The sequence below is a fragment of the Carassius auratus genome, chromosome 41, assembly GCF_003368295.1.
Source record: "Carassius auratus strain Wakin chromosome 41, ASM336829v1, whole genome shotgun sequence".
NCBI lineage: Eukaryota > Metazoa > Chordata > Actinopteri > Cypriniformes > Cyprinidae > Carassius > Carassius auratus.
Window position 1 is genome coordinate 5,749,293 of NC_039283.1, and position 25,608 is coordinate 5,774,900.

Sequence of the window (25,608 nt, forward strand, 5' to 3'; positions counted from 1 at the left end):
AAAAAATGCTGTTCACAGTTTCCGTAAAATATTACATAATATTGAGAAACGTTTCTTTAGCACCGAATCAGTAGGATTTTTTGAATGAAGGATTTATGATGATTAAATGAATCATTTCTGAAGGATCATGTGACACTGACGACTAGAGTAATGGCTTCTGGAAATTCAGCTTTTCCATCACATGAATAAATGAAACTTTAAAATATATTAAAATAGAAAACTGTTATTTTCGAAATGTAAAAATATTTAACAACATTATCACAGTATTTTATTATATCAAATCAAAAGTTATGCAGCATTAGTGAGCATAAGATACTTATTTTAAAAACATAAAATAAAATGTTTCCAACCCCAAACATTTGCAGTGCACAACTTTTTATAGTGGATATATATATATATATATTTATTTCACCTTTTATTCTGTTTATTTTTAATCAAATGGAAATGTCAACAATTTAACATCAATTTACTAGAAATAATTATAAATAATTTATAACTAAAATGTATAAAATCACATAAAAATGAAATTTCTAATAAATGCTCAGTGAAATAAATCAGTGTCACTTTTATTGATTATCTCTCCTAATAAATGTACATTTGTTTTTGAAGAAATATCTAAAATATGAATAACTACAGCAAACCATAGCTGTATCAGAAACGTGCTTGTAGTATATGAGTCAGCAAAGGTACATATTTTATTTTCAGCCAACTAATTTTGGTTGAGTGGGCTAAAAGTGGAGGAACCCCTAGAAGACACAAACCTACAGTGTGGAACAGAGTGGAGAAGAGCACTGGTGATGTTGACATGTGGGAGCGTTGATGCCAGCCCACGTCTCGATTCCTCCAGGCAGACCAGCTGGAAAACAGTGATGATTACTATTCTTGTTCTTATAGCGCTCCTGTTAGATTCTCATTCTCATTCAGTGCTAAAGAGGTCAGGCTGCTCCAGACCAAACACACTCTGTCTGCACACTAAACATGCTTTGTTTCACATTAACATATCATTTAACTGCAAACTATATGGTTCATTTAAGAGCATCACATCCACAGATGACGGATCTAAGAATGCAAGCTCAGTTTTTGACTAGTCGGAGACAGAATTCACGATTACTGACCAATGGTTTATGTTGAGTTCACTGTCATGTAAAAATCATCAGATGCCTCTAAGCCTCCTTTTGAGAATAGCCAAATAACGCTGTCAAATCTAATATCTTCCATACCACGTTCAAAGGATTCAGTCCTTCAAAGTAAAGGAATTTCAATCATTAGTATGCCTTACAGTCCACGGCTTCTTTACAAGCTAATTCTTTTTTTTTTTTTTTTAAATGACCATTTTTCCAAGACATGGAGATGATTCACTGCAGGGCCTCCATTTATCCGGGAATGAAATTGACTCTGTTGCAATTCTGTCTGATATTTATTAATTTTTTTTGGATGTGCCTATTATTCTCAGCAGCATTTTTACTAAAGCGCAGGCTTTGGGCTGTGTCTTGGCTGGAGGGATTGTTTTACACTCCGTCTGGGGTTTGCGTGGGAAGAGGCACAGACCGAAAAGGCCTCTAAACACTTTGAAAATGTCACCGCTGATTTCCAAACTGCCCTTCAGCGACACACTATATACAGAATCTGCTATCAGGGCTCTCACACGAGGGGAAGTTATGTTATAGGTAAAAATAAATATAAAACAGAAACCTATGGAGTTTGGGTAATAATGGCTACAAAGTGAGCATGTCTCAGCTTCCCGAAGCTTGCCGAAGATAGTTCACATCACATGCTGAGATCAATCATCAACAGAACTCTTCTAACTTCTGGAAGTTTCTGGAAGTGCCTCTTCAAAACGTACATGAGCCTCTCTCGGATATAATGCCCAGACAGCCAATCAATACTTCAGACATACTTTATTGTGTTCAGATTTTTCAATAAATGACATCAATCACACCATATACAAATATAATAAAACACCCAGTCGTGGAAACGTCCCCACGATAACAGACCAGTGTGTAAAACTCCTGGATGCATTTGAAAGAGTGAATGCCGTGAACTTGACATATTTCACATGCTTTTGAAAACCCAGCATTTAGTTGATCCTGACTGTCACAGTTATAAAGTTATAAACATGACAGCTTTCTTCTTCCATGAGGAGGTTTGGCATCACGGCATCTTTGTTTACAGGCCATTATGACCTTTTTGGCCGAAAACGCAAATTAATATTTTTTAAGACCTTTTAAGAGCTGCAGAAACCCTGCTACTTTCATGTTAAGGTCTTGATCACCCTGTTGGGTGTCGTTTTGTGATAATGACCGTCTGACTGTACATTATGCATTACTTGTATCCCATTACATTATCATGTCGCAGTCATCCCAGATATCAATTTAACTGGCACTTCCCCAGCAGCCATTATGTGCGATCCTCATAGGGGTTAATTAGCACTCATTTTCATTAAGCTATAGGCCAGACAGGGTGCAGTCTAAAAGCGACAACAGCTTTGAGAGATGTCACACTTTAGCATTTAGCACTATTCAGAGACTTTAAATTGTGAGCATGGGGGAAGAGAATGTGGATGAGGGTCCTCTGCCATAATGAGTAAACTATGTTCATGTTCAGAACCACCCTACATAAGCTTCAGTGCAGTCTGATCTCTGACCTTCTTCTCGAATGGGTGAAGGGCAGGACAGAGAATCGCTATCCCATGAGTGCCGCTATTAACCAACTCTGTGTTTCATCAGTTGCCAGTCAAACCAACCCATACCACACCTAAACGTGTCTATGTGCATGTGCATCAGAAACAAAAACAGTATTCTGAAAAAATGACCAGAGGCACTACTAAATCTTGAAGGAGGGCAGGGCCTAAATAAATGATAACACTGGAGATTAGTGTGCTTCCTCCCAATGGTTTGACAGATGTTATGAAAATATCAGTTTGCCCTCGAGTTTTCCCTTCCCTCAGGCCTCGAGCGTTGGCACTTTATATGTGCGAGGTGTCAGAGGAGAACTGAGTCATCCATTAACCACCCAACACAGCTTTAAACAGCCATTTGTTGGGTTCCATAATTTATCTATTAAAATATAACGAGAATGTACAAATAAATATCAATTGATTCACATCAGCTTTAATCTGACCACAAAAAGTATGCTGCAAAAGTTCAATTTCTTAATAAATGTAATAAATGTAAATAAATGTAATTATTTTTATGTTGTTTTTCAATAAAAAAACAACTTGCATACAAATTTACATATAAAAAAACAATGCATAAGACATTTTATTTTAATATTATTTTAAGTTAGAGTTATTTTGTTACTGTACGTGCTTTTGTTATTTATATTAGTTTCTTTTAAAATATTTCTATTTAGCTTTAATTTGCTTTTATTTTAATTTACACTTTCACTTATTTTAGTTAGTTACCAAGGCATCATTCCTAATTTTAGTTTAAGTTTTTCATCTAATATTTAAACTTTGTTTCAGCTTTATTTTTAATTATCAAAAATAATTTGTATAGTTATAGTTAACAATAACAACACTGCAGAGAATATATAATATATAATGATACACTGAATAAAAAAAGTGGTGAAAAACACTATTACATTTTGATATACTTATGATTGAAACAAGATCAAGAAAACTAAAGAAAAAAAATCCATTTGGTTTAGAAAATCACTCTTTATTCAAATATTTTAAAACATTCATTTCAGAAATAAAGAAATTTCGGATCTCATGTAAATCTTTTTGTAGGGGCATTTATATATTTTTAGAAACCCAATTCAAAAGTTCTGATTAAAACAATGATTTTTGACAAATGTATTTTTATTACAATGTTAGATGGTTCCCTAAAGAAAATTTAATCCAAGAATTCAAATCTTAATGACCTTGAATCATTGTCAAAGTCTCCTCGCAGGCGTATGAATTCACGGAGAGGGACCATCATATAATACTCCCAGATGCTTAATGGTGCTTGTGCAGAGGACAAGCTCCGCACATATATTCAGAGTTATGCCCCGCTGGATTATTACTGATTCTCCCTGGTGGGCGGCACTGGAGCGGAGGTTTTATTACCTCACTAGAGCAGTGCGTTGTAAATACCCATCACACACCTGAGCTGAGACTTTCATTAGCGCGCAGCAGACGTGCAAGGTGAGAGGTGACTGGAAGCGTTGACTTGAGCAAAATGAAAGAAAAGAGAGTAAGAAAATTAAACAAAATAGGACAGTGATGGTCAGGGGTAGTCAGGTTTATGGTATACATACACACACAGCATATTGATAAATTTGTTTGTAACATGAATGTCTTTTCTTTTTTGATCACTTTAATGCCTCCATACTGAATGAAAGAATAAAATAAATCATTCATCAGTCAAATAAATTATATATTATAGGCAGTCATGGCCTAAATGTTAGAGAGTTGGTCTTGTAACCCGCAAATATATATATATATATATATATATATATATATATATATATATATATATATATATATATATATATATATATATATATATATATATATATATATATATATATATTATATTCTTTAATGGAAAATAAGACAAAAACACTGCTTATAAAATGTGTGTGTGTATATATATAAGGGACATAACAGTTAAGATCACAATATAAATTAAAGACCAATCCTTGTTGAAGTTACAAAAGCTATTCAGTCAAGAGAAGTGAGTGATTTCCTTGTCTTTTGTTGTTTAACATTAAAAACACAGACAGCAGGAATAGACTGCTGTTCCTTTAAGACATAATTCACGTTATATAATAAATCGTTACACCCCTAATATATGTGTATGTACTGTATATATCATTCATTACCAAAAGCACTTAGCAAGTGTCACTTTCATTTGGTACGTAGTATAAAAAATAAAGAAATACAATTCTGTCCTAGGCAATAAATTCTCACATTAGTAACCTTATCATCAGAATGACACAATCACATACCACTGACAGTGTCGGATCTGCTCTACATCTTCCCACTAAATGTCTGAAGAAGAGAAACAAGGAAACGTGCAATATAAACGGCAACTCTTCATCCAAAAATTGTGCAAAGAAATTTTGAAGCTGAGACCCTGGCAAATGCACATTCGTGCTCGCACACACACACACACACACACGCACACACACAGACAGATTAAATATACTGCTCTCCAGGCATCATACCAACTCTTGATGATTACATCAGTGCCTCACTGGCCCTGAGCTGCCCTCTCTCTTAATTACAGGAAGGGATATTAAATCAGGCATGAACCAGGGTGTCCCTCTGCAATAATCTCAAGTATGGAGGATGTAATTTACCTTTACTCCCAGCTGGAACATCTACAGTAACACAAAAGCTTATGGTAACAGACAGTAATAAACAAACAGGGGTCAAAGAAGTCAAAATTCATAGTAGGGTTGGACGTAGACCTCTCTTTAGTGTTCTGGAGCTCAAAGAAAAATATTTCTAATGCAGACAAGCGACCAGATTAGAGGGGAAAGAAATCTCTTAACAGCTTCTGTTTAATCCAAACCCCCTGTCCCCAAACGGCCCTAATCAAAACGGCACTGCTGAAACGAAGTCAACAGCAGTTTATCCTATGCTGATTCTGCCTAATGGCCATAACAGGTCTTTTGTGCACTTCCTGATCTAGTGCTGTAGTTATAATGAAAATTTCAATCAGGCCTTAATAAACAGCTGGCCCGCCCAGAGTTTGTTTAGTGTGGGCAAAAGGCCAAGCGGGCAGCTGTGTGGCGCTAAGCAGCTGTAATGGCCTTTGGTTTCACATCTGGCACGGCTAAGATCAGTGGTCTCTCTTGCAATATGGCTGACGTGATTACACCAGCGCTTCTACAAATTAATCACAAAATAGATTACACATATACTCACTTAATCAGCACAAGACTAAGAGGGCACGGCTGCACCACTGAATGAGTGAAAGGGCTGGAATTTTCAACACTGAAATAGTCCTAGTGTATAAGGTAATGCTGTTTGAGGCACACAGTAACAGTTTACTAGAACAACAACAAAAAACTGGTTGTTGTTTGTGTATTCTTCCACCCATGGAGATAGAAATGCATACTGAAATGCTCTTATAATATTTCCTGCATTATTATTCAGTGGCAACGGAACGCAGGTGCTGAATGTGCATCGTGAAACATACATCCGTCTAGCTTGATTCATCAACAAACGACCCTTTGAGTGATTTATTTTTAGTGAAACAAAAACATAAAGCACAACCATTGTTTACAAGTCAAGTTCACAAATAAATGAATCCTGTGAATCTGTATTTTAGTAAATCAAAACCATACAGATTCTTAAACGAATGACTCTTTTGAGTACCATATTTTTCGGACTATAAGTCGCACCTGAGTATAAGTCGCATCAGTCCAAAAATACATCATGATGAGGGGAAAAACATATATAAGTCACACTGGACTATAAGTCGCATTAATTTAGAACCAGGAACCTAGAGAAAACATTACCGTCTCCAGCCGCGAGAGGGCGCTCTATGTCTTCAGTGTAGACTACAGGAGCACTGAGCAGCAGCGCCCTCTGGCGACTGTAGACGGTAATGTTTTCTCTTGGTTCATTTCTCTTGGTTCATTTCTCTCGGTTCATGTAACATTAATTTTGATAAATAAGTCGCACCTGACTATAAGTCGCAGGACCAGCCAAACTATGAAAAAAAGTGGAAAAAACGGTATGTTATTTTTAGAGAATCAAAGTGTGACAGTGTGACCAGTGTAGTCTGATTCCCAAACAAATGACTCTTTTGAATCTGTTCTTTTACTGAATAAAAACCATGCAGATTCTTAAATGAACGACTGTTTTGAGCAGGTTCTTTTTAATGGATCCAAACCATATAGCATGACCAGTGTTTTTTAAATGACTACTGAACAAATTACACCGTTATTAATAAGTCCGTTATTTTTTTGTGAATCTAACACATACAGCTTTACAAAATTAAACCAGTGTAGATGCTAATTTGTTCTTCATATGACAACATAGTTAAAGATACACTGTTTATGGTTTGTTTGTTTAGTCTTGATTTTTTTTTCTTCAAGTTTAGTATAACGTGTATTTATTATCCAATTTTTTTTTCTGAATATTTTATCCTCATATATAACAAAAGTATTTTATTTATTAAGTACAATAATGTCTTTACCAGAAATAAATATGCATTTAACATGCACTTAAACAGAGCGTCTTATTTAGTTAAGACGTTTTATCACTGTGACCATGTTTGACAGCGTCAATATTCTTTGATAATCGGATTGAAAACCAATCACTGCCTGTGTTTATGTAGTAACAGGCAGATGTGTACAGAACAAATGAACAGCATTCAAATTTTAAGACATAGTTCAGCTGACATGCCAAAAAATGGCCTATCTGCAATATGATGTGCTGCTTCATCGCAGCCAAATACTCTGCCCATCGGCCCCCTCCACCAGCGGGCCGCGGGGCCTGATAAGACGTCAAACTCCGAAAGTCTCCTTCAGAGAAAGTCCTGGAGCTCCTTCCTCCTTGTGAGGAAGATCCAGACTATTGTCCTTATCACTGCCTACCTCAGCAAACTGCCACCTCAGACTGGAGCCAAAATAGACATGATTAGCATTCCCAGTGCGTCACACACCCTAATGCAGGGCAGCGGAGCGCTTTAAAGGACAGCCATCTCTGCACCTTACACAGCACCTCCAAGAATAGCGTTCTACACCAATGATCGCTTATTAAAAGCGCCTCCCTCTGCGAAAAATCTCACATTAAAAATATCATCAGGTGAGGCCGATTTTCACTAGAAATAGGGTCATTTGAAGTGAAGCAAACCGTCCCCATGCAGTCACCTTGGGCTCTCTTAGGGAGTGATATCTCTCTCTAGATTACAGTGGCTGCAGGTACTGAATTCCTAAATAACAGCCCTCTCACCTTACTCTAGTGTCCTGCCCTGTAACAAAAAAGGTCAAAAGAGACCATTATCAGGCCTTTCTTCCCCTACTATTATCAGGGAGGGTGGGAGAAGAGGGTTTGTGTGAAACAGATGTGACCGTTGACCCCCATGGCCTTTTCCAGCCCAGACAAAGACTATCATGCCCAGACAGCAGAACGTTCTTATTAAAGGTGTTCAATCAGTGTTTCTGGCTGAATATTTAAAGTAAACAAATCAATCTCTACTTATTTTTACTTAAAGCATGTGACTGTTTTTCTGCATTCAACAACTGACTTTGTGTTTGAATGAGATTTTGAGCAATAAAAATGACATACAATACAGGACATGCAGACCTTATTGATACTCTTTATTCATTTAGGCTATTTATATTCTATTGTTTCTCTAGCTTGATAAAATCATTCACAAAAAGTTGGAGATCTGCTTTGTTGTCATTTATGGAGAAAACAATTATTCAAAAGTGTCAGATTGTTCCAGTTGTCAACAAATAATGACTCAAAACACACATGAGTTGGAGTCGATTGACTTGTGGGCATTACTGTGACATTTGGCACAGCTGTGCTTCGGGCTACCTGAGGATCCCACCCCCTCTCTCACCCACTTCACTTTCTTTCCTCTCTCCAATCGTACTATTGAAATAAAGGCAGAAAAAATAAAAATCTTTAAAAAAGGATGCTCAGTTGTTGCCACTGATTTGTTTAGCAATGAACCTGGAGAAACAGTCATTGAACAAATCTTTCTGGTGAATGGGTTCCAAAGATTTGATTCACTGGGATGAATAAAAATTCTTCTAAATCTGAGAAGAAGAAAAAAAAAACTTGATGCTATAATTTTGGGGTCAGAAAAATGTTTAATGTTTTTGGTAATTGGTCTCTTATGTTTTTTGGAGCCGATGCCCTCGTTGGCAACGCTCGGACATGTGGCACTGTTGCACTTCAGGAAACCCTGAGTCCTGGCTCAAGATCGTCTCCTGATCCCACCTTCCTCTTTCTCCCACTTCATTTCCTGTTCTCTCCCCGACTGTAAATTCTTAAGTCTCTAATGTTTACCAAGGCTGAATTTATTTAAACAGAAATGTAGTCAAAACAATAATATTTTAAGATATAATTACGACTGGAACTGTTTTCTATTTTAATATATTTTAAATATATATTTCATTTATTCGTGTGATGGTAAAGCAGAATTTCAGCAGCCATTACTTCAGTCTTCGGTGTCACATGATCCAATATTTTAATTTGCTGAATTGAGTGCTCAAGAAACATTTCCATTTTTATGGATTTTTTAAAAAAAAAAATCATTTTTTATTAATTAGATCAATTGAATGCATCATTGATGAATGTAAAGTATTAATATCTCTCTAAAAATATATTTAAAAAAATTGTGTCGTACTGAAAAATTATTCATGGCTCATGAATATAAATGAGCAGAAACTGATTTTTTGAAAAGCCAGGAAATGTGCATTAGCCATATATCAGAATTACCACTTGCCAGTTAAGGGTTTGTTTGCTCATTAAACTGCAAAATTGTAATTTACACAGCCGGCTGCAATGTTTTTTTCTTCGCCTCGTATATACCCACAGATGTTGAGCATGAATCACAATTACAGACATCCAGTAAAGAAGTGTTTGGTGAGAAGATAAAAAGCAACAGCTTTGTGCTTATGCCACCTTTCAATTTGCTTCTGGAAACACTAATTTGTGAATGAGAGGATTGGGAAGAGATATAAAAATGTGAGCTCAAAGTGCCATTTCACATCCCTCTGTGATGGCACAGATCCTCAGATATCCATTTACCTCCATTCTGTCTGCTTGGACACATTCCCATTTTGTTATAGCCCACCATCCCATCCCACCAGCACACACACACACACACACGGGCAGCAAGACACCGTCTATCTGTCTGAATATGCCTTGAGCCAGTGATAACCCTCTTGTGGCAATGCTCATCATCAAGGACTTGCTTTGAAATATTATCTCCTTGTTATTCTGCGCTAATGAGATCTTAAGCAGAGAATCAAATTAGTGCTCAGTCATAATCAAAGCATGCAGCCATTCTTAACAGAACTGAACCGAATCAGAGCTCCACCACCCACTTAGAGTCCGTGTGCCAAGTCCTGCCATCTTTGACAGTAGCCTGAAGAGGAAAACAGGACAGCTAAGGTCTGTGTGAGCCGTACCAATGTCAAACCTCTGCCATTTGGCAGGCGCACAGAGGTGTCCTTAATGAAAGACTGTGAACAACAGATGCGAGACCACGTAGCACAAAAATTAAATGCTTCATTTAAGAGCACATTTCAGCCTCCGAGCAGCCTGGACTGTTTTTACACCCACTAAACATCAGTGTGCATGGCTAAACAAAGTCTAATCTCTCTTTTGAGTCGAGTAAAAAAGGCCAACTGAAAAAGAATGGAGACTTGTCTCTTTCACAGTCAACCACAAGCTCAGTATCCTTACCCTTGCATTTAACCTCCTCGGTTTCATCTGTACTCTACAACATTGCATTTTGGGTCAGAAACCCAGCATATATCCCTTTGTGTACAAAAATCCTTCAGAATTGTAACAGACTGCTGTGATATTGGACTGGGCGATGATACTCAGATCTGGCCCTGAGAGACATCGGCAGAAACTTTCAGACAGGAACATCATCTTTGACTTTGACTTCCTGCTCATTTTGTCAAGTCTGCCAGGGACATAGAAATCAGCAAATATGTGATCTACAGAGAGATGCCCCCTGCAGCTTCAGCCAGTTTCAGTTCTTACACATCACTGACAGTGCTCAAATATCTTGACAGGAGGGCAGCTCTCACTGGAAAAATAGCAATAATGAGTCCAAGAAGAACACTGGAGACATTCATATGGCCTGTAATGTAGATAAAACAAAACGTGACACTGGAAAGGAAGCCCCACAAGAGAAGAGCACACAGAACAGAAAACCCACAAGAGAGATGTCTTTAATATCTCCGTTGTCTCTGAAATGAGAGAATGGAGATTTTCATGTTACATGAGTTTTCTCTTGAGAAAGAGTCTCTCAAGAGTTTCAACGGCAAACAGGTGTTCACATTGTACGTTAAGATATTACAAGATATCAAAGTTTGCAATCAAGCATTTGAGATTTTAAAATGAACTCAAGCATTTCCAAAAGAAATTCACTCAAGACCAGTGAGAAATTAATCTTCACAACTGCTTATGTCCCACAGACAGTTAGGTTCAGTGGTGGACCTTTACTGAAAATAATATGTTTCCATACAAATCAAATCCTGTGAATTCAAACAAAATGACTAATATATAAAATAGTTATGTTTTTTTTTTTTCAAACAGTTTGTTTATTTGTGTGAAATAATAGTCATGATCATTTCTTCTGGAGATTTTTAACATCTGAAACACAGTTGATACTTGAAAAATCCTCTGAACCCCATTAAGGCTCCTGAGCTATGAAAGAGCACAGTCTGTGGAGGTTAAACTTTGGCTTTACCTCCTGAGATCTCATTGCCCTCTTCCACAGGTCCTGGGTCTTTCAGTCTTTGAGGCTGAGGGGTGTCTCCATCACTGCTCTGGTCTTCTGCTGAAGACACGTGAGGAATTAAGAGCAATTCCAGAATATTGAGCCATGGATATATTACTATGTATAATATACTTTGTATACCATTAACTAAATATACAGTAAGGGTCATCTAATATTTTTTATATCAATATACGAATATTTAAACTTAATCTCAAACATGCAAGATCTGTAAATTTTTCATATTCACAGTTTTACTAAATAAAACTAATGCTGTTATTTTCAAGGCACTTTATTTTTTTTTCATTGTTTTCTTGAAACACACAGAAGACTACAAATCAAACACATTATTTTCACTTGCTGTCTGTTTTAGTGGGATTGCTTCATAGAAACAAGGTATTTCGTACCAGTATACTTTCCCTGAAGTGCTCGGCTGTGCAGGTTTCCAGTCACAGCTATAATCTTGACTGAATACTCCTTCCTGGGATTAAAATCCTTTATTATTGCTTTATTCTCACCCCTTGCAATTTGTAACTCCCTTGTTTCCCCACCTGTCATCAGACACAAACCAGAGAGAGGATGGTTAGTTAGCACTGTCTCATACAGTATGCCTGTTTCTACTCAGAAACCTAGCAAAGCCTGTTCTTTATTGTCTGACTGCCAAAGCCAAACATTTCCTTTAGATGCAGTGTCAGAAGGGAACAATGCTCTAAATGATAATGATATTAATAAATAAAATAAATAAATAATGTTTAAATGAATCACTTCATAAATTCCCATGTGTGCGTATATATATATTCCAATTTAAATTAGGAATAAAAAATCTCATTCAGCTGAAAATGCATTGTTGCTCTCACGTGTCAACTGTTTAATTCATGACTGTTTGACATGAAAAAAAGAAAAGTATTTTGCAAAACGAACCTTTAACAGCATCATGTAAATGATTAGCAGTTCATTTATTATTATTATTATAACCACAATTTTAATATGAACTAAGTACACATCTTGAAACTTGAAACAACTTGGAAAAAATTATTTATTTAATGTTTTATTTTTTTATAAAAATATTGATAGTTAATTGATTTCATGTTCTTTTTAAGTGGCTTCCATAGTCCTCCATAGGTTACTAGCCCAAAATCTTTAACCTCTTGGCTACACCACTATTTCTATTATTCATACAAAGCTCATGTTTCGGCAGTAATTCTGCAAAGGACAGAAAGAGACAGTTCTCAGTGTGAACTTCCTTTAACAAACTGAAAACATCTGTTCCGAGTATTTGCTTGGTGAAAACTCTTGTCTGGTTGACAAAGTGGTCCACAGATAGATGGTGCATTAACGGTTTCAAAAACACTCAAACTTGCTCATGAATTAAGTATAAGAATGAGCATGTTCATGATTACAGAAAAGATAGACACAGGCTTTTGGGCATCTCATTATCTGTCCCCTCATACATCTAACAGAACAGTCCTCTAAACTGATCCAAGTTCTCTAATGCAAAAGCAAACACATACGGTTATGTCCAAAAAGCCTGTCTAAAATAGCTTTGCTCTGAGCCAGAGGAGGAAAAGTACCGGCCTGACAAGTTGTGATGCCAAGTTATCACCCAAATACAATCTGTGGGTGGACACTTTATGGCCACTGCACAGCAAACAACTTCATGAAGTGTGTTTGCAGTACTGACAGTGACAAATTGTCTGTTCTAAACAGGTTCTTGGCTGCAAACTCATCTCTCTTGCTTCAAGACATCCCTGCCTGGCGACAGAGTCTGGGATTATGACTTCACATAAATGTTTGCTTTTGGTAATTTTGTGAACTGGGAAAGGAATGACAACTTTCACAATAGGAATACTCCACCCAAACATTATCTCATCATTTGCTCACCTTCATGTTCAGATGTATCTGACTTTATTTCTTCAAATAAAAATGAACAGATAATTTTTTTTGATGGCATAAGAGTTAGTGCATGCTGATTTTATTTCTGGGTGGAGTATGCATTTCAAAGCACTTGCCAATTTAAAATTGACCAAAAAAGCATTGCGATGTAATAAAAAGTGCAGACAAAATGTATTGCCTTTGAATCGGTCATGCCTGAACAGTCTCTCAATGTGATGAAGAAGCCTGCCCCTGCAATTCAGATCCCTGACCAATGATCCTGATTAAAATCCTCGTGACTTGGCGAGAGATCAATTGAAGGGGAGTGGAAGTGGCTCATTCAGCGGCAGTGGGAGCATGATTGGGGTTAGTCTCAGAGCAGAGGGTGTCAGAACGGGAGAACCACAGTTTGCTGATGACTTTGCACATCATTCTTCAAAGAAAAGATTGCTGCAGACAGCGAACTATCACCGGTTCTCGAGACAACATCAAAGCTCTCCAATTCTCATTTGTTTAAATGAGACCAAAAGACAGAATCGGTTTGTCGCAAGTGAAAATATCTCCCTTTCCACTTTGATTTTTAGAAAGAGTGGAGCTATAGTTACATCTAAAAATAGATGCGAAATCAATTTGTGCTCCTCAGTGCAAAATATTATAACTTATTCTGTTTCCATATTTGACCACTCCTATTGCTGAACATACTCAACAAAAAAAAAAAAACGCAGGCACATTCATTTTTTATATTTGTGCAAAAATAAATCGGGAACTGTTATTAGGATTACAAGACCACAGAGTGATATTTAATTGAGCCAAATACAATTCTTCACTAGAATTACAGCATCAAGTTGTAACAAATTAAAACCAAGTACAACTAAATCATCTAAGCTCATATCACTTATTTTCCACCGCTGTCCATAATATAATTTTCAGAGAGGATGGTATGTAAATTAATATTGATCAAACCTATAAAAGACTGCAGCAGGTTCAAAGGCGTGATGATTAATGACACAATATAATCTCTATTCTCAATAACACAACAATTGCTAATATAGTAAATCAACGGAACATATCTTGACTATGATCATTTGAAACATTTACACGTGCATGCACAGCTCTATTCCATCTATATACTCTATGTTTAGAGAAACTCCAGCCTTCATTTCTTCATTTTGGTACAGCTATAAATGGCCTGTCATTAAGCCTCACTTATTTTGAGATCCCTCATTAATGAAATCAATAATTTTGTTACATTTTATATGTTTCTCTTTACTTGATATCTTAAATACTAGCGGGCTTGATGATTCAGTAAGATGAAACTGAAAGCTGATTAGCTTGAATCTCTGACAGTTATTAGTTGTGCAGTATATTAATTTAGCTATTTTCGGTTCCATTTTGAATGGAAGCAAACCATGTTACGTCATTTGGATATTCGTTCTGATCAGTCATTTTAGAAATGAGAGGTGATTCTATGCTGTAAAGCCTTTTTTAACATCCATGCATCCAGTCTCCTGGATAAAGGAAAAAAATATTTTTAAATATTTAAATTGGACATTAATGCATTTATGCTGCAAATCAGTACATAACTGAAGAGGTCATTTTGTTGTAATATGTTGCATTTAAGGAGCTTTGCCATTTTTTGGTTTGTAGCCCAAAGAGATCTGGACCTTTGCAAAGCTGACATCAGATACCATAAATACAAGCAGCTGGATCAGACAGTAACCTCTATCTGACCTCCTAGATTCTGACCAGGTACCGCAGCCAAACATTCCTCACCTCAATCACAAAAGAGTCACATTGACCCGCTCTGATGCAAACTATCACCTGTTCCATCACTCCAACACCTCAATTCTGGCCAACAGAGAGAATTACCATGCCCATTAATGCCACTTTGCACATAGGAACACAGCAAATGAGCTGCTATAATTGAAATGAGTGCTTTTCCCATCTGATTGGGAACATCTGAAACGACTGATGAATGTCTATTCTATGGACCCAGACCTAAAATACACAGGGCTCTGGAATGTGCTCTAAGAAGAAACAAGTTTGGACGTGTTTAACAAAGGGGTGAGTTTACAGAACTGATGGCCAGTGCACCTGGTCTACATAAAACCAGAGAGTGACCTTGGCTGTTTATGTGTTATCAGGAGCTGTCTCAAACCTCTAGACAAGGACTATTGTCAAATATGTAAAGAAACAAGGAGTCCTTCTGATCCGGCAAGGTTAACAAATACACCTGCTGAAGCTCACAGAGGGAAGTCTGACACTACATCTGCATGCATTTAGAGAAAAATGAGGCTCAAAGGGGAATAAAACAGAGACCGTATTTCATTAATAACAGATTAACAGAAGGCAAACTTGTATGCATACAATATAGTACCACCACATTTATTAATTTTGACTGACAGCATAAGAAACAAGATAAATAAAAACGCTGTTTTATTGTCATTGCTTCTTACCTGGTTCAGTATTATATATAAATTTGTAGCCATCGTATTCTCCTTTTGGTTCCTTCCATGAGACAAGTAGCCTGCCTGCACTCAGAACTTTAAATCGAAGTCTCCTCGGAGCTGGAACTGCAAGGAAAGAATGGAATTATTAGCTGAAAATTTGAAAAATATGATCGAATAAATCTTTCAAATATTTTTCAAATGAGATTTTAAATTATACTTGGATAGAAATCCGAGGAAAGGCATGTTTTAAGTCATATTCTCATTCTTTTGTTTATAGCTATGTCCAATTTAAGGATATTTAACATTAGGAAACTGTAGAATATTATTTAATTGTCCATCCGACACAATGCACATAAAATCAGGAACAGAGAGTTACTGTCTCGTTAAAAAAAATTACAAAAATGACAAGATAATTAAGAAGAGAATGTGACTTTTAAAGCTCAGAAGAGTTCCGGCTAAGTAAGGTTCAAAGGGAAGACAGGCCCATTACTTCAGTTTATGAGTATCTATAGCCATGAACAACTGATTAGGGGTTGTCCCTCATCATTCAATCCTAAAAAAAAAAATCTACAGAAGTAAACAAATGCTTTTGACCCATAATCAGTTGTTGTGTATTAGACCTATGAGAAACCAGCACAGAAAAACATCACACATCCCATCTCAGTTAATGAAACACTGGTTAATCAGTGTTCCTCTTTCCTTATGTTGTTCGCATGCCACAGTTCTGCCCAGAGAAAGAAACCGAGGTGCTATGAAGAATATATGAAGAAACCATGTTGGCACAAACAGAAAAGGAAAATATGTAAGAATAAAACCCAGAGGTCAATACTATTGGGAAAAAGGCATTTAGGAGACAGAGATAAGACATACAACTGATCTAGGTGCACCAACCTGAAGAACGGGACACTGCTGGGTTTCCTGTGGGGTGAACATCTCCCTTCTCATGGACAGATTGGACACCCACACCACTCTGTCCAATATGTGTCTTTGGGGAACTACGATTCATTTCCATCAATCAGTTTATATAGGAACAAGTTTCAGTGTTTCTGTGTTCCATGGAAAATACCCAGCAGGAAACAAGGTGATAGAATAGGCTAAATGAATCTGTTACTCACTAAGGACTAGGAGGTTTGGGACCGGTTGTTTATGAGTGGTTAACTGATATCTCCCATGAATTCAAGAAAACTCTTTGCTTGATCTTTTCTTAAAATTAACTGGATAACAGGATTGAGTGGTTGAGCTTAACAAATATTAATTTTACACCATGCTATGGATATGGTCCAAAGTAAAGCTTCTTTTCTCTTTTTTATTTTTTTGGTGTCACAATTTTACAATTTATTCATTCAATCATTGATTGATTTAAGGATGTATGGATGGAACAGCTAAATTAAAATGACAAATCACTAATATTAATTACTAAATGAATGACCATTCCAAAATATGGGTCCTTTTTTTTTTAAGAAAGTAATACTTTTATTCAACAAAGATGCATTAAAATAAATAAATACTGTTCTTTTGAACTTTACATTTATCAAATAATCCTGATCAAATCTATAACACGTTACAAAGGAATGTTTATTAGCACAACAGTTTTTCAACACTGATAGTAGTACAAAATATTTCATGAGCATTTTAGAACAATTTCTGAAGAATCATGTGACACTTAAGACTGGAATAGTGGCTGTAAAAAAATTGTGATCACATGAGTAAATAAAAAATACTTTTTTGTAATAATTTTTCACAATATTAATGTTTTTACAATATTTTTTTATCAAATGAATTCAGCCTAGAGACTTCTTTCAAAAGCATTTAAAAAAATCTTATGACCACAGCCTTTGGAATGATACTTAAAAATAATAATTAAAATATATTATTTTAATATAATATATTAAAAATAATAATTAAAATATATTATTTTAATATAATATATTAAAAATAATAATTAAAATAGTTTCCTTCTACAATGAGCTGCATATCAGTAATGTCCAAAATGGCATTTTTGTATGAATGTAATTGTTGAATTAAAATCTAACCTAACTTAATTCTTAGTCATTCATGTGAGTTGGATGAAATGAGTACTGACATAGACCCAGCCAGAGATTTCCTAGACAGCTAGCAGTTTCGGCACAGAACCGGCATGCATCTGGCCCACTTGGATTTCACCCGGGCCAGATGTGGGCCGGATCTGGGCCAAAACTGCTTGCTGTCTGAACATTTTTCACAACATATCAACAGCGTATAAAAGTAACCACGGGTTTAGAGAGGAAAAGTGTGTTGCTGTTCCAGCTCAGTACTGCAAATCATGACAGAGATGAAAAATGAATGCGAAATACTCAGAAAGTAATTCCAACAATGTTGAGATGCTAAAACCCTGCTCACGAGCCATGAATAATGAAGAAGAACACAATACATTCATCAGCATGAAAAAACACACAATTTCTGGAAGCGGTATCATGACAGTTTCATAAAATAGTCCTACGAAAAGGGTCTTAGCACACCTAGGTATCCACAACTCCTGGCTTCCGGTGATTAAAGGTTTTGTGCCAAATAGACTCCTGTAGAGATTGAGGGGGAGGTAAAGAACAACGGTGACAAGTGCTGACTTGTAACTTAAAACGAGAGAAATATAAGCAGGAGGTCCTGTGTCTGTAAATTAGAAACTCGCACCCACAAATCCACAGGCCTTTGATGTGGTTATCTTTCATCCTTTTGAAAAGACTCGCGGAGTTCTTCCTCCAAAATCCATTGCATCCTTTTATCACCGTGCTTCCAATTACTCACCTGTCAGAAGGCTCCGTACCTGTTTGGAACGTTTACTTTCCACAAACTCAAAAATCGTTGTTGAGGGAATTAAAACATTAATGCCTACTTAGCGGAAACAGTCAGAAACATTCTGCACTTTACAATCATCTAACTCGGCTGGATATGATCTATATGATCCAAGCAGTAGGAATTATTCAGGACCAAATGAAAACCTGGGAGACTTGGCTACATTTCCCATCTCACCAATGTGTAAAAATACCTTATCTAGACAAAGTACGAAGATAAAGGTTTTGTAATGAGATTTGCTGCTTAAAACCGTGAATGTGAATTGTATTGTGCGATTGACTGCTTGAGAGTTTCAGACAGCTTGTTTAACGTTGACCTTCAGTTCTTTAGTATTATTTTCCCACAACTTCATCACGCACACAATACAGACCCTTCCAAAACGCTTTCACAATGTCTCATCACACCGCTTTGTATCACTGACTGCTTCTTCCCATTCATTCATCACAACAGGGAATTGTCAGCATTTGCAATCATTTTCCCTCCAACACGTCAAGTACCCACAAACACAGTGCAATGTTTTCTGTTAAAGGAATATGGCAGGCTCGAAAAGCTAAGTGATTAACTGATAACATTTGAGGTATAGTGCTAATTTCAACATTTCAACTCATCCCTTGTCTTCAAAAAAATGCAAAAATCTGAGATTACTAATAATTTTAGAAAAGCACTAATCTCACCAAAGGAGAAACATGACTGTGGCAACATTGCTGCTAAATGATATCATGTTGCTTTCTGCATGTTTTGCCATGAAGAAATAATAGTTTACAAATCATGCATAAACATAGTTTTAGAGAATGCAATTTAGGAATCAACTATTTAATATTTTAATGCTTATTGCTTGGCCCCATTCATTTCTGTTGTAAGTGCCTCATCATAACCCAATTTTTGCTTTTTTTAATAGCAGAAATAAGTCGAAATTCATTTTCATGATAATCAACATCATGCCGCAAGTGCTGTCGAGTCGTCTTAACTTGTATTAAACCCATAAGTCTTTGGTTTGTTTATTCCTATTCCGCTTTGTTTCATTTGAGGAATGAAAAGAACCTGTCTACATGGCATGAATTTAAAGACTGCACATGCCCATCACACAAGTGTTGGTCTGGGAAGAAGAGAGAATGCAAAAAATTCAGAGAATAATCCGAACTTTGTCATCCAGGCAGAACCTCCCCCTCCAGACGATGGTCCAGGCTCCACCTTTCAATCCAGGGCCGGAGAGGAATTTAAAACCCCTTCCAAGCAATTAAGCCTTTAAACTGCCTTGAGGGATATTATCATTGTGGTCCTCTGTGATGTTAGACTAAATGCTTTTCCATCTAAAATCCTCAAGACTCACATTATCTCTTTTTACCTTCTTACTGAGAGGCATTACACTGAAATGAGTCCTCTTAGGAGACGTGGAGGTGCATGGAGGGTCAAATGTTTATTTTTGTTTCAAGCACAATCAAATGTAACCCTGCTGTTGCCAACAAATGACTAAATTCTGCACTGAATGAATAGGACATCATCTTATATTTTACACAACCACAATAACCCAGAGCGAATACCAATTCAAAACCATGAAGACAGCAATTACCTTGAGCCGAAACAGGGGTAAGAAACTGAATCAGTGCCAGCGAGATAAGCGGACACCACAGCTTAATCCTCGATCCCGACACCCGCATCCTTATAGCGTGTGAGTGATGCTTGCCCTGCACCTACGGAGGGAGTGAAGCAGAAAGTGAATTCACTGAAGCTGTGTAGCCTCGGGGGATTTCGGAAACAGAGAGGGAGGGACGAAAGTCTCTGCGGGTCAACAGTAAAGACTTTGTTGAGTTTTGATGGACAGCCAGTGAGAAGTGCTTCCTGAGGACCATTGTTGTTCCTGAGAACATGCAGGCCACTACGGCTCCTGTCATTCATGTCGGATAAAAAGGCTGACGTGTGTTTAGAAGCCGCCCGGGCTTGTTCAAGAGGGCACCCCCACTTAACTTACTTAAACAGTGGTCTAAATTAGGGTCAAGAGATTACATTGGTTAGCTGCAGACTATGGTATGTAGTTCAATAAGTCAGTTTTTCCTCAGGTGGCTTCTCTCTCTCTCTCTCTCTCTATATATTGTTGTTGTTGTAGCTCTGGTCATGATATGCCATTATAAATGGAATATTGTTTAAGTAAACATGGCTGTCCATCAAAGCATCTCACTTGTAATTTGTCTCAAAGCAGGCTTTATACTGTTAAAATAAAATTTTAAAAAGCATGCTATTAAGGATCTAAGCACAAATAGTTGATGTTACAGTCAACTATTTGTACTAAAAGAAAAGCCTTTTTAACAAGCCCACAACGCATGGTTGAATTCACTTGCATGGCTGTCTTTGTCCCTCCCTCTCTCTCTCTCTCTCTCTCTCTCTCTCTCTCTCTCTGTTTCACCTGCTACTGAATGCTGAATCCTGAAATAAACATCAAGCGCTCACCTTGGATCATTTCTATTCTCAACAGCACAGTAAAGATGAAACGCACTAAATTTAAAAATAGATGTAGGATACAAGAATATTCTTTTAGCACCGGTGGTGTCTGGGACATCCCAAAGGGTTTTGTTCTGTTGTTTTTTCCCTTTTTTTCGAATTTAGATAGAAGATTGTACAAGCAATAATAATAATAATAATAATAATAATAGAAAACACTTATCTATATAAAGTATTTTATAATTGTTTCTTATATATGTGTGTGTGTGTGTGTGTGTGTGTGTGTGTGTGTGTGTGTGTGTGTGTGTGTGTGTGTGTGTGTGTGTGTGTGTGTGTGTTAAACACAGTTTAAAGTTAATTGTATAGGCTACTTTAAATTATCTTAGATAAATTCAAGAGAATGCATAATACAAAGAAAGTATAGCAAAACAGTCAAAAATATATCGCATAATATATTCTAGACTTTATCATGAATAGTTATCTCGCACTGATGTTTTAACAAACGCATATCAGATAACGGAATTGAGCCGAGAGTAAGAGACGGAATCCGACAGCAGTCTTACCTTTCACACCATTCGTTTCAATGAAATCCGCTTGATCTAAATGTGATCCGAATTCGCGCGTCTCGTCTCGTGATGGTCAGACTTCACTCGGATCTTGTCGTGGCGTCAGTCAGATGGCTCACAGTCTTTATTCGCACATTCCTTCAGCTCTTCAGCTTTTCAGCTCTGTGCCTCATTTCATCCTTTAGTCTTGAGTCTGGGGGGGAAAAACGTTCATGCGACCAATTGCAGCCACTGGACAGAAGACGAATGATCTGACGGCAATCGAGAGCCCTTCTCAAATACTGCCTCGCGTTACATGAAGGCTGTTCAGCGCGGGGAAGAAAAGCCATTATTTAACTGTAGGTAATGAATAATCATAACGCCTACACCAGAGCGATGGATGATTAAATTGACTGTTATGACACTGCCCAATTATATTTTACCAAGCAAAAATAATTGTACGAGTCAGTGTGCACAACTATTTAGTGCATTTCTACATTTCAAAATATTTTTTGTCAGTACATCTGAGGCTTCGCGTCAACTTCGCAACTATCTTAATAATTATTCGTGTGCGTGTGTGTGTGTTGTGATATGTGTTGATAAAGTGACAAATGATCATATAGCTATATATACATATATATATATATATATATATATATATATATATATATATATATATATATATATATATATATATATATTAGTGCTGTCAAAATTAGCGCGTTAACGCATTCGATTAATTTGAAATATTTAACGCGTTAAAATAAAATAACGCAATTAACGCGGTTGCAGTTTTTTTTATTTCCAGTTGTGGCCTATGTGTGTTCAACGTGCAAAGAAATATGGATAAGACCAAGGAAGGACTTTTAGACGGAAAGTTTCAGTATAAAAATCTGCCGGATTACTCTTCAGTCTGCCACAAGAAACATTACTCTTCATTCAGTCTGCCACAAGAAACAGCAACATTAAAATCATGAACTCAAATGTCATTGTTTAAAAAAAAAAAAAAAAAAAAAAAAAAAAAAATGACTGTAACAGTGCGTAAATCAGACCTTTCTGTAACGCTAACGTTAATAAGCTTAAACGAAATAATTGTGTAGCGGAGTATTTTTTGTGCACAGTGCCGCGAACTGTCAATCACTCTTGTACGCGTGCATCACTGTCCTCCTCGCAGCTGCAGCAACTTGCGCTCTCTCTCTTCATCAAGCTTTAAAACAAAAAGGGGACAAAAAGATCATATTGTCTTTGTGCATAGGCTATAGATTAATTAGATAAATAAATATCTAAATTTGTGCCTTGCCGTCTACGGTATTTTTTTAGAACTTAGAAAAAAGATGCTGCAGCCAATGAACAGCCAGCGGGGGCTGCAGGACGACTCAACCTCCGCAGACAGTTTTTAATGTTTATCAGACAATAAATACTCAAGATTTTGCTTTAGTATAACTCACAACGAGTTTCACACACCTTCTCCGGCCACGTTGAGTTGTTGACACTTAACAGCGGGAAAAGCGACACATGCGCTATTCACTTGTATAACTTAAGGGTGAATGGGTAATGTAGTTTCTGCCCTGGGTGGGATGAATTAGGAAGCTTGCATTGTGAAGGGCGCTCTGAAAATCGGCGGTGCAGGTAAAAGATTAAAACCTCTATTAAAACAGATGTCCAAATGAGCGTACCGGTACGCTACAAGCACGTTCTGGGCGCACGGAGAGGTGGCGGTACGCTCAAGAGCTATATTTGGAAGTGGCGGTAGGCTACTGAGTACCGGTGCATACCGGCTCACTTAAAGCACTGGCAATGACTATACTTTGGAATTTTTTTGCAGTCCACTTAGAATTCAACATGGAAATCATTTTTGTTTTTCATTGGCATTGATTGTTTTGAAATTCAAATGGTACTTACATGCCTGTGCTTTTATTTCTGTAATAAATATGGCTTTCAAGCCAACAGTTAATTTGGAGGATATTGATGGTTTATTGCAGGTATGTTGTTTACATGAGAAAATCTGTGTTACAAGTTAAACAAAAATTCCAATAAACAATCATATTTTGAATTTAAATATTTTGAATTTAAATTTAAATGTCTTGAGTTTACATTAATTATTTACATTTTACATTTACATATCCAAAAAGTTTCAGTCTTTTAATTGCGATTAATCGCGATTAATCGCGATTAATTTTTAAAAATTGTGCGATTAATTAGTTAATTTTTTTTAATCGATTGACAGCACTAATATATATACATACATATATATATATATATATATATATATATATATATATATATATATATATATATAAAGGCTATTCACAGACGCTTTTAAACTTTTTGCTAGGGATTTCAAACCTTAATTTGGCAAGGCAGAACTTTCAACTCCATATTTGCACACTGGCTTCAGCTATCAGTTTCAATGTAAAAAGCCTCAATATCTCAAAACAATTTGCGCTTCCATTCTCTTTGGAAGTACCTGTATTTTATATTGATCCTCATATTGTATTTCTTTGTGTTCTTTTCTCTCCTAACACACTGAGAAGAGCTTCCAAACACCTTTTGGAAGAACTTTTTATCCTTTCAGTAACACCTGCACCTTCTTAAATCAGTTCAAGTTGAGCAGAGAACAAAGCTATCTGGATGTACACAAGGCGTGTTGAAAGAAGGAGATGTGAAAGATTTGTGAGACTGTATGTGAGATGTTTCTGACTGTGTGCAGGTTGCTGATTGGACAGAGTCCAGGGCGCAATGTTCTCTGCATGACCCAACATTTCTTCCACATTCTGCTTGATTATGGGGATGATAGAGTATATGACTGTTATTATTCATTATTTGATTGCCATGGGCCATCTCACTGGCAGCACTTCCCACGAGACATCAGATTTGCAGTCTGAATGAACTGCTTCATTTGCATGACACATCTGATGAGTAAATATATTACGGAGAAGATCAAGGGTTCGTCAAACCCCACCGTACGATCCTCCACCAAGCTTCTGAGGGTTCAGCAAATGTACTATATGTTTATGTTCACATTGTTGACTTCAGTGCAAACATAAATATATATTCACAGCCAATAAAAATATGCAAATATGTTTGAAAAGTGCATTAAGTGAGTTAAACTATCTTGTATTGTACTCTTGCTTATTGCTGAGTATTAAAGTGCAGGAAAGTGTACAACACTTTATCACAAACCCATCCTTCAAAAGAAAGAGGACATTTCGATTTTGAAGAGAGTCTTATAAACTTTAAGAAACTTCTTCACAGAATAAATGGCTCATTGAAAGCAGCCCAGCTTGCAGCGTATACAGTATTTATCTACTTCAATGTACAGTCAGCGCGGGACTGGAGCAGTGACACCTGGATGCCGAGATGCAGTGACTGTAAGCTCTTTAACTCTGAATGGCTTATTCCCAAATGACAAGGCCGGGGGTAATGAGGCATTGTGGGCTAATCAGTGGGTTCATTCAGAAGGCTCCAAAGGAACCTTATATTACTCAGCGACTTCTAATTAAGCGTGGGATACGGCAAGGCATGAGTCTGCGAGACCCTGGGGATGCAGGAAAAAGCAGTTCACGTAGACAAGCAGATGCACCCTTGCACATAAAGGCAGTTTCACACACACACACACACACACACACACACACACACATGAACCGTGTTTGGACGGATTGAATTATAGAGATGCACATGGAAACAAAGTGGACAAACCTCTCAAAGATGATCGATGGTCTTTAGGAATAAGGAGAACAAATATTCTCAGAGGCTTCACAGAGGTCACGGCCCATGTATTATTCCAGTGCATATCGATCTTTGAAATTCCAGTAGCCAAAATTTTGGATCCATAAAGTGAATATGCCTGTCTCAGTGTTTATTTAATATGGCACCCCTTAGCAAACTTGGAAGGACATGGAATACTGCTCAAGTTTGCATATTCATATAAATCTGGTAGATTTCTAGACTCTTTTGAATAGTATGAAGGTGCTGATGAGCCATGCCCTTGAGGGGCAATTGTTATTTGTAAGATTTGCCCAGTCCTCTCAACTCACTGTGACTCGCCCATGAGGAGGTTTC

The 25,608-nt window shown here is 36.9% G+C and overlaps 1 protein-coding gene across 7 annotated transcripts in view; it reads right to left on the reverse strand.

The window, feature by feature from the left end:
- Positions 1–21,899, reverse strand: part of LOC113059905 (collagen alpha-1(XIV) chain-like) — a 100,710-nt gene extending 78,811 nt beyond the window's left edge. For 2 of the 7 annotated variants that reach the window (XM_026228574.1, XM_026228573.1), the window contains exons 1-5: positions 21,565–21,898; positions 20,136–20,256; positions 15,743–15,859; positions 11,822–11,965; positions 11,388–11,474 (exon numbers count right to left, since the gene is read on the reverse strand). In XM_026228574.1, the coding sequence (XP_026084359.1) occupies positions 11,388–11,474; positions 11,822–11,965; positions 15,743–15,859; positions 20,136–20,223 (436 nt within the window). In that variant the 5' untranslated portion in view covers positions 20,224–20,256; positions 21,565–21,898. Of the gene's footprint in view, positions 1–11,387; positions 11,478–11,821; positions 11,966–15,742; positions 15,860–20,135; positions 20,257–21,564 lie in introns of all 7 variants that reach the window. The other 5 variants (XM_026228572.1, XM_026228571.1, XM_026228575.1 and 2 more) reach the window with 3 other exon arrangements.
- Between the last annotated feature and the right edge of the window lie 3,709 nt (positions 21,900–25,608).